Below are 16716 nucleotides of genomic sequence, written 5' to 3'. Positions count from 1 at the left end.
GTGGACTTTGCTGCTTCCTGGAACTCGCCAAGCACAACTTGAGGCTTTGAAAAATAAGAACAAATTTTAAGAGCAAGTTGTAAAGACAACATGACAGCTGCTCTTCTCTCCCCACCAGCCCACCCACCCCACCCCACCCCGCACAAAAGAATAGTTTTTCAGAAGCGAGAAGAGGTGCCTGCAGCATCACAGGAAAGCCAAGGCCAGGGGCTTGCCTCCCTTTGCTCCCCTTTGCTCCCCTTTGCTCCTGCATCCTAAGAGAGGGTGAAAGGTGGCTCTCTCTTCTTTTAAGGCTTAGCAGTTTGTTTTTGTTTGAGCTCATTTGCCCTGCTTATCTTGGCATGGTTCAAACACCGTGAAACTCCTTGCCACCTAATGCCTGCTCAGACAAGCTTACATGTGTCTGTTGTCTCGAAAACATTCAGGTTACAGCTCTGGTGAACCTTCAGAGGATGAAGTTGGGTAGCTCAGTTGGTTGGAGTGTGGAGCTGATGAATGCCAAGGTTGCAGGTTTGATCCCCGTAAGGAACAGCTGCATATTCCTGCAGTGCAGGGGGCTGGACCAGATGATCCTCAGGGTCCCTTCCAACTCTATGATTCTAAGTTAGGAGCTGTAATCTCTGTTATCATTGAAGGTGGGTTGTAAAGCACATTCCCCTCCACCTCAAAGAATCCTGGGAACTTAGTTTGTTAAGGGTGCTGTGGATTGTAAACTACGGTTCCCAGGATTATTTTGCTGGGAGGGAGGGAGAATGTGCTTTAAATCACAGAATTGTTGGAAGCTGGAAGAGACCCCAAGTGTTCTCTCATCACAACCACCTGCAATGCAGTCATCACAGCTCAATAATCCTTGACAGATGATCATCCAAGCTTTGTTTAAAAACCTCCAGTGGAGGAGACTCCACCACCTTCAGAGGTAGTCAGTTCCACTGTTGAGCAGCTCTTACCGTCAGAATCTCCTTTCGGGACATTTGAATCCATTGGTTTGTGTCTTACCTTCTGGAGCAGCAGAAAACAAGCTTGCTTGCTCCATCTTCTGTGTGACAGCCTTTCAGATATTTGAAAATGACTATCATGTCACCTCTCAGCCTTCTCTTCTCCAGCCTAAACGTACCCAACTCCCCCGACCATTCCTTAGGAAGCTTGTTTTCCATATCTCTTATCATCTTGGTGGCCCTCCTCTGCACACCTTCCAGCTTGTCAATATCCTCGAGCTGTGGTGCCTGGAACCAGACACAGCAGTGTTGAGCACAGCCTACCAGGGGTCAGCAATCTTTTTCAGCAGGGGGCTGATCCACTGCCCCTCAGACCTTGTGGGGGGGGGGGACTGTATTTTGAAAAAAACAAATGAATGAATTCCTATGCTCCACAAATAACCCAGAGATGCATTTTAAATAAAAGCACACATTCTACTCATGTAAAAACATGCTGATTTCCAGACTGTCCGTGGGCTGGATTTAGAAGGATTGGGCTGGATCCAGGCCCCTGGGCCTTAGTTTGCCTACCCATAGCCTAAGCTTTCCCAGTTCAGGATAGTGTCTCTGCAACTTTCAGGACTCTCTTCAGGGACAGCGGGGAAAGGATAGTGGCACCCGGGCGGCATGAAGTCTCTGTATCTGCCAGGCTTGTTATAAATAACTAGGGGTCGGGCCTCCAGTCTTGTCTGATCAATACAGTGCATCATATTATTTTCCCTGGCTTTGCGAGCTTTCAGTTCAGGTGCCACTTTCTGGCAAGCAGCCTCTGGAAATGTGGGCTGGAGCAGTGGAGCATGCTCTCCAGGTCTTAGATTGCGAGATGGCTGCTCATAGCCCAGTCGTTGCTGAACAAAGTGCATTTGCTCAGCCTGCAGGAATGTGGACGCTGGTTCTCAGTCCAGGGCTCAGCTGCTCACAAAACGGCACCTTGGTCTGTAAGAAGCCAGCATGGGCCATAGAAGATGATCAGCTCTGTGGAAAACTAACTCTCAGTGCTTTTGTGATGTTGTTCTGTCTAGTTTAGAAGCAGGTGTGGATATCCTCTTGCCCTCCAGATGTTGCTAAGCTACAACTCCCATCAGCCTTCGTATGCATGGCCAAGAATGTTGGGAGTTGTAGTTCAGCAACATCAGGACAGCCAAAGGTCCCCACATATACTTTAGGGGGAAGATGGCTGCAGAAAGGACATGATAGGATAGGGCTGAGGAACTTGTGGTCCTCTAGACATTTATGGACTCCAGTTCCCATCCGTGCCAGCTAGCAGGTCCAGTGGCCCAGGGACGATGGGAGTTGTTGGCCCATCAGCATCTTGGAGGGCTGCAGGTTCCCCAGCCCTACAATTAGAGCTTTACAAAACTGCACAAGGCAAAGGGAGAACTTGGCTGCTGCCAGAGATAGCGATGGCTCCCCACTTAAATTGAAAAGGTGGAATAGGGAAAACTGCAGAGATGGAGAATGCACACACACACACACACACCCGGGCTGCTAGCTGGGCTGTTCTTCTGAGTACATGGGTCCTTGCAAAGGATTATAAAAACCCACAGGGATAGGCTTATTGGTGGCCATTTGTCACCAGGGCTAAAAAAGCATCCACATTCAGAGACAGCCCCACCATATCTGAATAGCCATTGGCTAAGGGACAGGAGGGACGCGGGTGGCGCTGTGGGTTAAACCACAGAGCCTAGGACTTGCCAATCAGAAGGTGGGCGGTTCGAATCCCCGCGACGGGGTGAGCTCCCGTTGCTCTGTCCCTGCTCCTGCCCACCTAGCAGTTTGAAAGCATGTCAGAGTGCAAGTAGATAAATAGGTACCGCTCCGGTGGGAAGGTAAACGGTGTTTCCGTGCACTGCTCTGGTTCGCCAGAAGCGGCTTAGTCATGCTGACATGACCCGGAAGCTGTACGCCGGCTCCCTCGGCCAATAAAGCGAGATGGGCGCTGCAACCCCAGAGTCAGCCACGACTGGACCTAATGGTCAGGGGTCCCTTTACCTTTACCTTTAAGGGACAGGAGAGGACTGTTGCCTTAGAATCATAGAATCATAGAGTTGGAAGAGACCACAAGGGCCATCGAGTCCAACCCCCTGCCAAGCAGGAAACACCATCAGAGCACTCCTGACATATGGTCGTCAAGTCTCTGCTTAAAGACCTCCAAAGAAGGAGACTCCACCACACTCCTTGGCAGCAAATTCCACTGTCGAACAGCTCTCACTTGATGCCTTGATGCCCTGCGCTTTCCCAGAGGCATCTGGTAGGTCACTCTGTGAGGGAGGATGCTGAAGCAGGTAGTCCCGTGGTCTGATCCAGCCAGGGCCGTTCCATTCTTCCACTTTTCCTCTTCATTTCAATTAAGAGCTGCACCAGGACGAACTTCACTGGTGCATTTTACACCTGGTTAATTAGTATGTGTGGCAGGGACCTTCGTATTTTCTGCTTCAGTCGTCAAGACGTCTTTGGTCTGCTTCTGCCAGTCAAGCTCTGTTCATGGTGCGTGTGTTTAGGAAAGAATAAATGCATGACTTTTGTATTTCTTCTTCCCTCCCCCTCCCCCCACTGCAGGGAAATACCTACGCCAAAAGCGAATAGACTTCCAGTTGCCTTATGACATTCTTTGGCAGTGGAAACATAATCAGGTAGGGGACTATCTTTTTTTTTTAAGTCACATCCTTCCAAGGCTGCATTCCAAGATGCTTGAGGAGAATCAAATGGTTTCTGCTGCTGCTGCTACACTGATACTAGCTGTGCATTCAAGAGTCTTTTGCTGATGTTGCAGCTGAGGGAAGAGGCTGGGTGGGTGGGAATCCTTGAATATATATTTAATGCAGACAATTTCCATTGCCTCCCTCCATCCTTCTTCGCCTGCACACACATACACACAGAGAGAGAGAGAGCGCTGCTTTCAAACTAACAGCATTTTTGCTTCTCAGAAAGCGTCCACTCTTAATCCTACCGGGGACTCTTATTCTGATAGCACTTGCCTGCTTCTGCTTCTGGGATCTTGTGTTGTTTTTTTGACACGCCTCTGGAGAATTCAGATGTTCTGCCAGCAGTGCTGAAAAATTTCAGGCCTTATTTTTCTTGGACCCAGTCCCGAGCAAAGAGAGTAGAGGTTTGGTTTATTTTTGTTATTGTTATTATTGTTGTTATTATTATTCCAATTAGAAGCTGATGTTTGGGGGTCAGAAGGAACGCACTGAATAGCCCGCCTTGCGTTCTTTCCAAAGAGCTCCCTCATTTGCCCATGGGCTAGGCTAAAAATAGGGTGGTGTTCCTTCTGACAAAAGGTTTCCACCAGAGGTTTTGCCTAGCCTCTGCTCTTACTCCAGATCGGTGGACTTCAGTGGGCCTAAACCAGGCTTCCTCAACCTCGGCCCTCCAGATGTTTTGAGACTACAGTTCCCAGCATCCCTGACCACTGGTCCTGCTAGCTAGGGATCATGGGAGTTGTAAGCCAAAAACATCTGGAGGGCCGAGCTTGAGGAAGCCTGGCCTAAACCCAAGAGCCACCTTTGACTCACAACCTGCAGCATGGGACCCACTTTCACACTTTCACTTTTGATTTATATATGATAATGCTTATGCACATTATTAATCCTAAAATGGTGATGCACTGAGAAGCATACCTCAGCATTACTACTAAATGAAAAGCAGTGCTCCAGCTCAGGGTTCCAGCCAGCCCTGCCCTCTCCCACCGGGCTCCACACCTGCATGGTGGGGTTAATGACACCAGCTTCCCTTTGAGGACTATTTTTAGGATTACTGAGGATTAGTGGATGTGCAGCACTTTGAAATCCAGGGCTGCGTACACACACCGTGCATTTCAAAGCACATGGCTCTCTCCCACAAAGAATACCAAGAACGGTAGTTTGTTGAGGGTGCTGGGAATTTTAGCTTGGAGTAAACTGCAGTTCCCAGGATTCCATGTACTGGGCTGTATGTATGCAGTCCAGAAGGGACAATATGTGTTATAATTAAGCACCTGCTTTTTCCTGTTGCCCACTTTATTTAGCAATATGCTATAGAAACAAGGAATTGTTCCCACCCACCCCATTCTGTTCAGTGATTCAGCCCCCTCTCTAAATATATATATATATATATATTTACTAATGGCAAAGCTTGCATGGTTTACAGTTTACATTTCCTCATTTCACATTCCTAACATGTTGCGGGGAAACTCCATAATGAGATCTACAGGCGTCTTTAAGTATTGTCGAAAGGAGGAGATAGTATCTGGTTTCAAGCACGTCTGTCTCTGACAAAACTGGTTTTGGATTCTGCTTCTTCTTTTTGAGAGGGAATGATGTCTTTGCCCCAAAATAGGCCGTGCTGATTTTAGTCAAGAAGCTGCATATTTGTTGGATTCTTTGATATGGCGCTCGAAACGAGTATAAGCGTCTGTCTATTTTTTTTGCTGAACTGCTCCAGAGGTGCTTTATACTAGGGTTGTGAGAAAGTCTTCCCCATATAGACAAAGCTGCGAGGCTTTGGGAGCCCCGTGGACACTCTGGGACCACCTAGTCATGCAGCCGTTAAAAAGGGGAAATGAACAGTTGGCATTAAAGTCTGTTCCACTCCCGTAGCTCATGGGGAAGCATTCAGAATCCTGGAATCTCCAGGGAGGGCTGCTTGAAACCTTGGGGAGCTGCTGTCTAGGTGGACCCGGTGGTCTGACTCAGTACAGTGGTACCTCGCAAGACGAACGCCTCGTAAGACGAAAAACTCGCAAAACGAAAGAGTTTTTCGTTTTTTGAGTTGCTTCGCAAGACGGATTTCCCTATGGGCTTGCTTCGCAAGACGAAAACGTCTTGCAAGTTTGTTTCCTTTTTCTTAAAACCGTGCATTCACTTCGAGGAGCAACTCATAGCACGCGGTGTGGTAGCCTTTTTTAAGGTTTTTGAAGACTTTGGTGATTTTTGAAGCTTTTCCAAAGTCCGTGCTTCGCAAGACGAAAAAATCGCAAGACGAAAAAACTTGCGGAACGAATTAATTTCGTCTTGCGAGGCACCACTGTACAGTGGTATCTTGGTACACGAATGGCTTGGCTACCGAACAGATCGGCTCCCAAACACCGCAAACCCAGAAGTAAGTGTTCCTGTTTGCAAATGCTTTTTGGAAGCTGAATGTCCAACACGGCTTCCGCTTGAGCGCAGGAAGCTCCCGCAGCCAACCGGAAGCCACGCCTTGGTTTTTTAATGGTTTCGGGAGTCAAACGGACTCCCGGAATGGATTAAGTTTGAGACCCAAGGTACCACTGTATAAGGCAGTTTCCTATGTTCCTAGAAGGGCTGCCTCTGAGCATTGCCCCAAAACCGATGGCAACCCAAAGAAGCTCTTCCACCTGTGCAAACATAATTTTATTTGTAGACCACCTTTCTGCAGTTCAAACCATGTTCAAGGCGGCTTACAACATGCAAAAAATGCATGACTACAACAACATAAAAGTGGTCATAAGCAATAAATAAAACGTTAAAAAAATACACAACCAAACTTAATGGTTTCCACGTGAATCACAACAAGATCTAAAATAAAGATACGAAAGAACAACAGCAACATCTCTCTCTGCAACAGCAACACCCCAGAAAACACCCTAGCTCAAGAGTCTGCTCAGCAGTCTCAGCGTTTTGTATCTGGCGTCAGCCAGGGCTCTTCCCTCCCAGGCCTGGTGGAAAAGGCCTGCCAGGCAGGGAGCATGTCTTCCAGGACTCGCAGCCAAGATGTTCTCACATGCCCTTTTCAACATCATCTTAATGGCCCCCTGGATTCTATGTGCCACACCTTTGTATCTTCTGTTTTCCATCACAAGTGTAACACAAGTGTAACTGTGGCACTGAACTGCATGAGGTTTTAGAACAGCACTAAGAAATGTTCTCCTTCCCCTCATGGCTCTTTGGATCCAGGCCAATAAATGTTTTCATTTTTAAAAAACAAAAAAATAAGATCAAAACCTTTCTCTGGTGCTCTTGTAACAAAGGCTTTTCTTCATTAGGCTCTGTCAGGCATAAATCAAACCTTCCTTTCTGGGGAAAATGCAAATTTTTATTCTGCTGTTGTCTTGCAAAGCGATAAAGAACACTTATTTCTTTTCTTTCCAGTTGTATAAAAAGCCAGACGTCCCGCTTTATAAAAAAATCCGTTCTAGTAAGTAGCTTTGTGTTTATATAGCCCTGGTTTTATGGTTTCCTCAATTGTGGAGCCTTGCCAGCCTTTTATCTCCACTTGACCGCACCCTCTTTGACCTCCTGGCAGTAGCCCCGCTCCTAGGCTGCCGCCTTTTACTCTTTTCTCTATGGACTGAGGTCAACGGGGTGGGCGAGCCGGGAGAGAGGTTTGTAGACTGGGAGGAGCTCTGTTTCAGAAGTTGATAGATACTTTTCACTCCTCTCCTTTCCCTCTGCAGACGTCTATGTGGATGTGAAGCCTCTTTCTGGTTACGAGGCCACGACCTGCAACTGCAAGAAGGCCGAGGATGGCAACAGAAATGGTTGTTTGGATGACTGCTTGAACAGGTGAGTTGCAGGGCCGCAACATAATTAATGCTGCAACCGAAGACATGTCCGTGCGCACACACAGAATCACTGGAAATTAAAGAGACCCGCTTCTCACAAGTAGCAAGGTGAGACAGCCAGCATGCATTGGGTGCACTATTTTCAGACTTCAGGGCCTTACATAAAAAGCCCTGGGTATCCAAACCCTCACGTCAGCCTTAACTTACACACTGCTAAGCCCTACTCACAGTAGAATCATTGAGATTAATGGGCAGGTTTAATTTAATTTAATTTAATTAATTTAAGCTGGGAACATTTTTCAGTTGGATACAAAACTCCATACTTGGCCATGGCTAATTGTCAGGGTTTTGTCAGGGTTTTGTTTGAATGCAGTCCTCCTCCTCCTCCTCCTCCTCCTCCTTATTTATTATTTTTATGCCACCCATCTGATTGGGTTTTATAATTTCCAAAAAATCATAAAACCACAGTAAAACACCACACATCAAAAACTTCCCAACGCAGGGCTGCATAACCTACCTCGCAGAGTTGTTGTTAGGGAAATGTGGGCAGCAGAGAACCATATGTACAGCGCTGAGCTAGTTGAAGGGGAGCGTGGATAAAAACGTTTTTTAATAAACCCTGAAAATGAGCCTCAAGGTTTGTCGGAAAGGCTGCCCCGATGTTCCTGATGCTTCCCTGCACCCATGCTGACATGCCAGCCTGCCCTCCCTCTGCTTTCAGGATGATCTTCGCTGAGTGCTCCCCCAACACCTGCCCCTGCGGGGAGCAGTGCTGCAACCAGCGGATCCAGAGGCATGAGTGGGTGCAGTGCTTGGAGCGCTTCCGGGCCGAGGAGAAAGGCTGGGGCATCCGCACAAAAGAGCCCCTGAAAGCTGGGCAGTTCATCATCGAGTACTTGGGAGAAGTGGTCAGCGAGCAAGAGTTCAGGTAAGCTGTGGGCAACGCGGTGGGTGGAGGAGAAGCGTTCGTGGCACAGCCCTTGTTCGGAAGAGCAAGAGGACGGAGCGTGTTTCACCAGCTGCACTGTCCCACGTTGTTCTTTAGGAACCGGATGATCGAGCAGTACCACAACCACAGCGATCACTATTGCCTCAACCTCGACAGCGGGATGGTGATTGACAGCTATCGCATGGGCAACGAGGCGCGCTTCATCAACCACAGCTGCAACCCAAACTGTGAGATGCAGAAATGGTAAGAGCTTCCAGAGGGGGTCGCCTTGCTAGTTTTCATTGCTTTTGCTATGGCAACAACGGAGCCTCTTAGTACCTTTATAAAACTGATGGCCTACGCTTGTGTCCAGTCCCTAGGTGTGTGCATCCGTGTGTACAGTACTTGGTTTATTTTAAAGTGCTGCACACAGAACCCTAAAAGAACAGTGTCTGCCTGAAGGTTGGGGTTCCTCTTCCTTCTCCCCTGCCTCACTCTCTGCCCCAGTTCTGAGTAGAGCTGTCAACCAGTTTAGAGGGTCTAGACCAGGGGTAGGCAACCTAAGGCCCCTAAGCGGCCCATGGGGGTTTAACTGGCCCCCAAGCCGCCCCTGAACCGAGCCGCCCTCTCGGTAAGTCCCCGCGTGCTGCGCTAAACCGGCGCAGCGCAGGGACTCATTTCTGTGGTGCCGGAAATCATGTCTGCGTAGACACCAGAAATCGTGGGGGCGTGTGCTCACAATCCGGCCCACAGAGGGATCTCCGCTGGAGTTAACTAGCCCAGGCGAGGTAAACCTTGCCAACCCCTGGTGTAGACGGACACCAGCTGGTCATCTTAAGAACAGCTGTGTAACTTTTTAAGATCTGATGCCTGCTGCTCTGTCAGACCCAGGGAAGCCATGGTTACAAGCGAACTGAGCCACAATTCCAGCCCCTTTCCTGGAGCGCCGTTTTGGGGGTGGGGCAGGGGAGGCATTGGTTTCCAATTGAGGTATAATACGCTTCCAGGGCCTTAGCGGTGCTGAGACAGCTGTCATGCCTTCCTGCCCTGTCCAGAGTTGCAAGCACATCCTCTTCCCTTTCCGCCTGCAGGTCCGTCAACGGTGTCTACAGGATTGGGCTCTATGCACTGAAGGATATGCCTGCTGGCACTGAGCTAACTTACGATTACAACTTCCACTCCTTCAATGTGGAAAAGCAGGTGAGGGTTGCATCATCACTCCCAGAAAGGCCTGGGGGAGAAGAGCATGGCTGCATTTTTAATTCTTTAGGCTAGTCCCTCCTTATTGGTACAAGTTGGAGGCGCAGATGTGTGAGATGCCCCATGAGATCACTTTGATCACCTGGAAAATTCTGTTAATAATAGCGCAGCACCCTGCAGACTTTCATGGGGCGCTTGCCTAAAAAGGGCCCCTCAAATTATAGCAGCCAGTATACCAAGACACCTCATTTAAGCAGATGTAGACACCCTAGATACCCAGCTTGACCCCGCCGTTGGCCCTAACATCTGCTACTGTCGCCCTGTCAGGAGCAAGCAGTATGGTGGAGTCAGGGAAGGGCAAAGGTGAGGCAGAGGTGCTCGCCCAGCAGCAGCAATGGCAGAAAGCTTCTCACCTGAGAGAAGGAGCCCCAGTTTGCCCATATGCAGAGTGGGCAGGCCGAAAGCCCAGGAAATTAAGCACACCTAGCACCATAATGCATGCCTCTTATTTGAACACAGTAACAGGGTCTTAGCTCACAGGACAGAGACCATGAGATCCCCGCATACACTATCCTCCATGCGTGAAGGATAGATCCACTCAGGTTGCCAAATTGAGACAGCAGCTCCAGCACAGTAAACAGAGTAGTCATCACAAAAAGGAGGCCAGAAAAAAGGAAGCAGAAACACAGAGGCGCCAACCAAGCACAAGCCCATTCATACCTTGGTCCCTGCAGTGTCCCATCGAATGGATGGGACTGTATGAGCAGGCAGGGATTCTTGATGGGTCCTATTGGCCTGGGTTGCAAGCTTTGCCGAGGGGGCGTTTTCAAGGTGGGTGTTGTCTCCTTTCTCTTCCAAGCAACTCTGCAAATGCGGCTTTGAGAAGTGCAGAGGGATCATCGGGGGCAAGAGCCAGCGTGTGAACGGCCTCCTGAGCAAAACCAACCAGCCCGTCACTGCCCAGAGGAGGCCGAGCCGGTCCAAAGAGAAGAGGAAATCCAAGCACAAGTTGAAGAAGAGGGTGAGTGTGCACAGAGCAGGAGACAGGTTTGCCACACTCCATGCCTACAGTTGCCGCTTGGGTCAGAGGGGGTGAGCATGGTTGAGAGCTCATATTTGGCGTGCAGAAGGCGCCAGGTTCAGTGCCCGACATCTCTGTTTTTAAAAGCATAGTGGGTAGCAGTGGTTTCATCTAGCGTGGGACCACTTCATGTGCTCAGTTTGTTTGACTTTTCTTTCAATAAATCTGCTTGCTACTTGTGGCAATGATCTAACGCAGGGCGGCCCAACCTTACATACCAAGTGTGCCTCAAGAGTACTTGTGACATGAAACCCATGGGCCGCACTCTGCCGTGTCGTGTTCGGAGGGCAGGAGAGAGCAAGCCCAGAATTCGGTGCTCCCTCCCCAGCCCTCATGCTGCCTTCCCAAAGCTGGGTAAACACTGCACTTGGCTTTGGGGAGGTCTCTAGGACCCTGTCTGAGCCCTCACACCTCCTTCCTGAAGCCCAGTGCCTCAGTTACCTGGATTTGGGAAGGTAGTGTGAGGACTTGGGAAGCATCAAACGTTGTTGTCGATGACCTCCAAAAGAGGCTTGAGGGCATTGGACCACCCTGATATAATCATGCAGGAACAGGGAACTTGATACTCTCTGGGGGGGGGGGCATCTCTTCACTCATGTTAATGTTGACCACAGTAGGGGGTCTCTCTTCCTCACCAGCTGGGATGCTTCTGTCCACCATGAATGTGATCCCCATTTCAGCAACTCTTTCAGATTTTACTAAATGAGAGTGGGATGGGATGCGCATATAACACGTGCTTCCTGTTCTGCATGCTTCTCCACCCAGACCCAAATCAACCTCCTGTTGGTAATGAGGGAACAGCATGGACATGCCCGTTCCAATAATGGTTTTGAATGAGAGGAACAAAGTGGGGGCCACATCTTGCTTCATGCACTTACCTTAACTTCCACCCTCCCCTCCCACATTTAAGCCCTGAAAGGGAAATAATCTTGCCTGTGTTGGGCAGCTCAGCTATATACACTGAGTAGGAATTTGAACCTGCCTGACCCAAGTTCAGGATTCTAACCACTGTCTTTTCGCAGTTGGCTTTCTTTGTTCTTGGATTCTCTTCTCAAGAAGGGTTTGTTTTGTTTTACAGAAGGGTCACGTTCCTGAGGAGCCCAGTGAAAGCTCGAGTACCCCGACTCGGCTGACACCGCAGCTCCAAATGAAGCCCATGTCCAACAGGGAAAGGTGAGGAAGAAGGGCATTATTGATTTTAATTAATTTAATTAATTTTTATAATGAAATGTTTTTAGAATCGTTGGATTATTTTGATTGTTGTTAGCTGCCCTGAGCCCGGCTTCAGCTGGGGAGGGCGGGATATAAATAAAAAAAAATATTATTATTATTATTATTATTATTATTATTATTATTCCCTTGTCTCTTCCCAACAAGTTTCCCCTCCTCCTACTTTGGGCGCAGGGGCATGAGCTAACCAGGCTTCCTCAACCTCGGCCCTCCAGATGTTTTTGGCCTACAACTCCCACGATCCCTAGCTAGCAGGACCAGTGATCAGGGACGATGGGAACTGTAGTCTCAAAACATCTGGAGGGCCGAGGTTGAGGAAGCCTGAGCTAGATCTTCCCCAAAGCTGCATTTTGGCTCAGTTTATTTCGTTTTGATTTAATAAATTTCTGCCCTGCCTTTTGTCATCAGAAAGTAAGAAGAGCCTGTTATTAGAATCCTTTCCAACTCTGAAATTCTATGATTCTATGAAACTACCATAGGATGGCTTGCAACATAATAGCATAAACAACTTCATATATTAAAAATTTTTTACCCACACTTTATCATTTTTTTTATTTAACAAAATGTATACAGTGGTACCTCGGGTTAAGTATTTAATTTGTTCCGGAGGTCCGTTCTTAACCTGAAACTGTTCTTAACCTGAAGCACCACTTTAGCTAATGGGGCCTCCAGCTGCTGTTGCCGCGCCACTGGAGCATGATTTCTGTTCTCATCCTGAAGCAAAGTTCTTAACCTGAGGTACTATTTCTGGGTTAGCGGAGTCTGTAACCTGAAGCGTATGTAACCCAAGGTACCACTTTATACCACTTGATTGTAATGATACCTTGTAAGCAGTTTACAGAAAATGTTAAAATTATGAGTAAAAACAATAAATTATCAATAAAAACATTTAGAAAACTGTTAGCATCAGCAGTAAACTAAAAAGAGATTGAAACACATCATCATCCACATTTAGACTTGCCCAAACAAAAATGGTTTCAGCAGGCCTCATAAGGTCCCAGGGCAGGTTACAGCAATAAAGTGCACACTTGTAAAACAAATGAAATAGTTACCACCGTAAAACAAGAAAACTAAAAACAAACTGAAACAGTTCCATGTATTGAAAGCAGTGCAAACATTGAAAACAATTCCATATATAAGAACAGTTAAGATAGTCCCAGTACAGATGCAGACTGTTTGCAAATACAGTGCAAAAATAATATGCATGCAGTATTCTCTCTCCCTCTCTCTCTAGAAAAACCTGTATATATAATTTCATAATTATTGCTGATAATCATCAGTAGTATGTGATATCAGGTAATGCACAGTAGTACATAATACATGATGGGCAAAACTTAACAAGCAGCTGTGTGAAATTATTCACACCTCATGCCATTCCACAATTGAGAAAGCTTTAGCTATGACTTTGCACAATGGTCTAAACCATGGTTTGCAAACAGCTGGCCAATAAGGATTTTTTTAAAAAGTGGTTTGGTGAGATGTTAGAATTGACAAACCGCAGACTCGTTGCTGCCTCCCCAGAGCCAGCTGCATTATATAAAAGCTGAATGGGTAGGGAAGTGGAAGCAGACAAGCAGGTCTAAATCATGGCTTTATTAAGATGCTCAGGCTGTGATTATGTGTTCCAAATCACGATCAGAACGAATCATGGATTGGTAGGTCTGAGTTGAGCCTTTCTACAGAAATGGCCCAACCCTTGCTTTTAACCTGTGCCTCCCTGGCATCTGTCTGATGCTTCACCTACTTGGTCTCTATTCCTGACCCTTCCTCCTCCTCCTCTTCCCATTCTGATCTCATGTAGATTCCAACCCCTTAGACAGGAATCTCTCACTACTATGCTGTGGCGATGTGTTGCAAATATCCCACAGCAGCCAACCTTGGAAAGCGAAGAAAGCCTTTTATTTCAGCCCCCACCTCTTCTCTTCCACATCCCTCATCTTTATTTGTGCTTCCCCAAGGAATTTTGTGCTGAAGCATCATGTTTTCTTGGTGCGCAATTGGGAGAAGATCCGGCAGAAGCAAGAGGAGGTCAAGCACGCCAGCGACAACCTTCAGTCCGCCTCGTTATACACCCGCTGGAATGGGATGTGCCGGGATGATGGCAATATAAAATCTGGTCAGTGCTCCTGTTGCAACTGGTGTGAATCTCCCAGCCTTTCTCGGTGTCTCCTGGATAAGCGATAAGCATTCCGTGGACCTTAACCTTTCTCAAATCAGTCTTGCAAAAAGTTGCCATCCTGTCTGTCTCAGATATTTGTGACCTAATTAACCAAACTTGAACCTCCTTTTCCTAGTCACCTAAAAGCGATTCTGCCTTGCCCCAGGCAATGGGACAAGCAGTGCCCTGACCACATTTTACCCCTTGTGTTGCATTCAGCTAAAATTTTATATCCAGCAGCAGTGGCATGATATATGCCAAGCCCCCGCTCTGTACAATGAGAGTTGCCGGTTTTTAAGTCCCTCAGACATACATGTTGTTCAGGGGCGAGGAAGTGGGAAGGTAGCTCAGTAGCAGATCAGGAAGTCCCAGGTTCTCTAGTTAGCTGCCTCCCAGTAGGGTTGAGAGAGATGGAAACCCTGGGGAGCTGCAGACAAAACCAAACTAATTGGGCCGGTCGCTTCCTGTGTTCCTGCGGGCTTTGACTAAAGAGGCATCTCTTCCTCCCCTCTCTTTTTCAGATGTCTTCATGACACAGTTCTCTGCCCTGCAGACTGCCCGCTCAGTGCGGACACGGCGGCTGGCTGCGGCCGAGGAGAACATCGAAGTGGCGCGGGCCGCACGTCTCGCGCAAATCTTCAAGGAGATCTGCGACGGGATCATCTCGTACAAAGGTGATGGCTGCCGAGGGCCAGAGGCAGGAGCTGATCGTTTGACAGGCTCCACAATCCTGTGTTGCTGGGTTTCCAGAGGGAGGAGAGCTTGAGTGTAGGATTTCAGGGGTGCAGTGATGAGTGGCTCATGGGTAAGAGCAGGAGCTACTTTGGGGGAAGGCTTTGCATCCCTGGCATCTTCAGATGGGGCTGGGAAGGACCCCGGTCTGAAAAGCTGCAGAACTGCTGCCCAGCCAGTGTCAACAGTGACACTGAGTGAGGTGGACCCAGTGGTCTGATCCTGTATTAGGCAGCTTCCCATACACTTCCTTGGCTTTTGCAGCATTTGCTGTGGGGTGGCCAGCCTCTGTCTCTCCGTCCGTCACCCATGAGGACTGTCAAGTGTTTGATACACATGCTGCTCCCACCTCCTTAGTCTTGAATTGTAAAGAGCTATAGCAGAAGGGGTTTGAGCTCTAGAAGTAGTGGACAGAATTTGAGGGAGGGAGTACACAGCGGGTGGAGGAAATTCATTGGAACACCAGAAGAGCCTGGCTGCTGGATCAGACCAAAAGGCCCATCTATCTTGCCGTGGCCCCACCTGAGCCCACAAGAAGGGCATGAACTTGAACAGCACTTGCCACAAGGGCCTATTTAAAGAAACTGTAAATTGCATTGCTTCTTAATTTCAGCTTGTGATGTAGCTGTGACTTAGGCAAGTCAGGGACTAAGGGGCATGTGTTTCTTTCCCACATATAGTTCCTCATAATTTCTCCTGCCAAATAACTCCCACCCACCCCAAAAACTACCCAAGACCAACCATACTGTAAAACCCCTGTGACAACTGCTCTGCATCCCTCTGCTTCCGTTACAGATTCCTCCAGACAGCTGCTAGCAACTCCTTTGCTGAATCTTCCCCCGAAGAAAAAGTAGGTTTTTAGCATTCTCCGAAGGGGGAGTGGTGGAGAATCTGTCATTTTACAAAATAGGTTTCATGTCATTCCTCAAATACGGGCTTATCAGTAACCTTGCACATTTCCCCCCCCCCTGCCTGGCTTAGAAACGCAGATTACTATGAGAAGATCTCCGACCCCCTTGATCTCACCACCATCGAGAAGCAGATCTTGACAGGCTACTACAAAACTGTGGAAGCTTTTGATGGCGACATGCTGAAGGTCTTCCGCAACACTGAAGTGAGTTTGCTGTTGTGTTGGCAGAGGAAGGCACTTGGTTCTAGCTGAGGGTCCCAGCTGGTCCTTTGAGAGTCGAGATGTATTTATTAATTGCCTTGCATACAATTCTCTGAAATGCTCAAGTTCTGGGCTGGAGGCCTTGCGACACCAAATAACACAGTAGAGGAAGGGCCTCAGGAGAGTGGCAGAGGAGGAGAGATGTCCTTTTTCCTTTCCACCACCCCACTCCTGAGAACCCCACCTAACCCCAGTGAACTCATACAACTCCTATTCGAGGCTGGGCGGAGTCTTGAATCAGAAGCCACCGCCCTTGCATCTTGCGGATATGCTGTAATGTTCTGTTGCAGTGCCCACGTGTTCCTTGTGCTGGAAGAAAATGAACCAAGCTGGGAGGGACTAGTGGGTAGGAAGGAGAAGGTGATGGGACCGGGGCAGAGGGCGCCTACGTCAGAGTTTTATGGCGGCAAAGATTGAAGCAGAAAGGGCATTTCAGTGGGGGTGGGAAAGGCTCTGAGTTTCTGGACTTTTGTCTTCTGCGCAGAAGTACTACGGCAGGAAATCCCCGATTGGGCGGGACGTCTGCCGGCTGCGGAAGGCCTACTACAATGCCCGCCATGAGGCAGCTGCCCAGATCGATGAGATCGTCGGAGAGACGGCGAGTGAGGCGGACAGCAGCGAGACCTCCATGTGCGAGAAGGAGAGCGGGCACGAGAAGGACGAGGACGTGATCCGCTGCATCTGTGGCTTGTACAAGGACGAAGGGCTCATGATCCAGTGCGACAAGTGCATGGTGA

General features: G+C 48.4%; 1 protein-coding gene across 1 annotated transcript in view; it reads left to right on the top strand.

Annotated features, from left to right (window-relative positions):
* The window catches only part of ASH1L (ASH1 like histone lysine methyltransferase), a 74615-nt gene that overhangs the window by 47969 nt on the left and 9930 nt on the right, over nt 1-16716 (top strand). Inside the window, exons 8-20 of the mRNA XM_079958596.1 lie at nt 3534-3607; nt 7067-7112; nt 7372-7480; nt 8201-8407; nt 8525-8671; nt 9499-9607; nt 10467-10628; nt 11767-11861; nt 13877-14034; nt 14598-14750; nt 15604-15658; nt 15790-15922; nt 16464-16712. Of these exons, the coding sequence (XP_079814722.1) occupies nt 3534-3607; nt 7067-7112; nt 7372-7480; nt 8201-8407; nt 8525-8671; nt 9499-9607; nt 10467-10628; nt 11767-11861; nt 13877-14034; nt 14598-14750; nt 15604-15658; nt 15790-15922; nt 16464-16712 (1697 nt within the window). The remainder of the gene's footprint in view (nt 1-3533; nt 3608-7066; nt 7113-7371; nt 7481-8200; nt 8408-8524; nt 8672-9498; nt 9608-10466; nt 10629-11766; nt 11862-13876; nt 14035-14597; nt 14751-15603; nt 15659-15789; nt 15923-16463; nt 16713-16716) is intronic.

Source organism: Podarcis cretensis (genome assembly GCF_951804945.1).
Source record: "Podarcis cretensis genome assembly, chromosome: 16".
Taxonomy (NCBI): Eukaryota; Metazoa; Chordata; class Lepidosauria; order Squamata; family Lacertidae; genus Podarcis; species Podarcis cretensis.
This window is presented reverse-complemented; position numbering and strand designations above follow the sequence as displayed.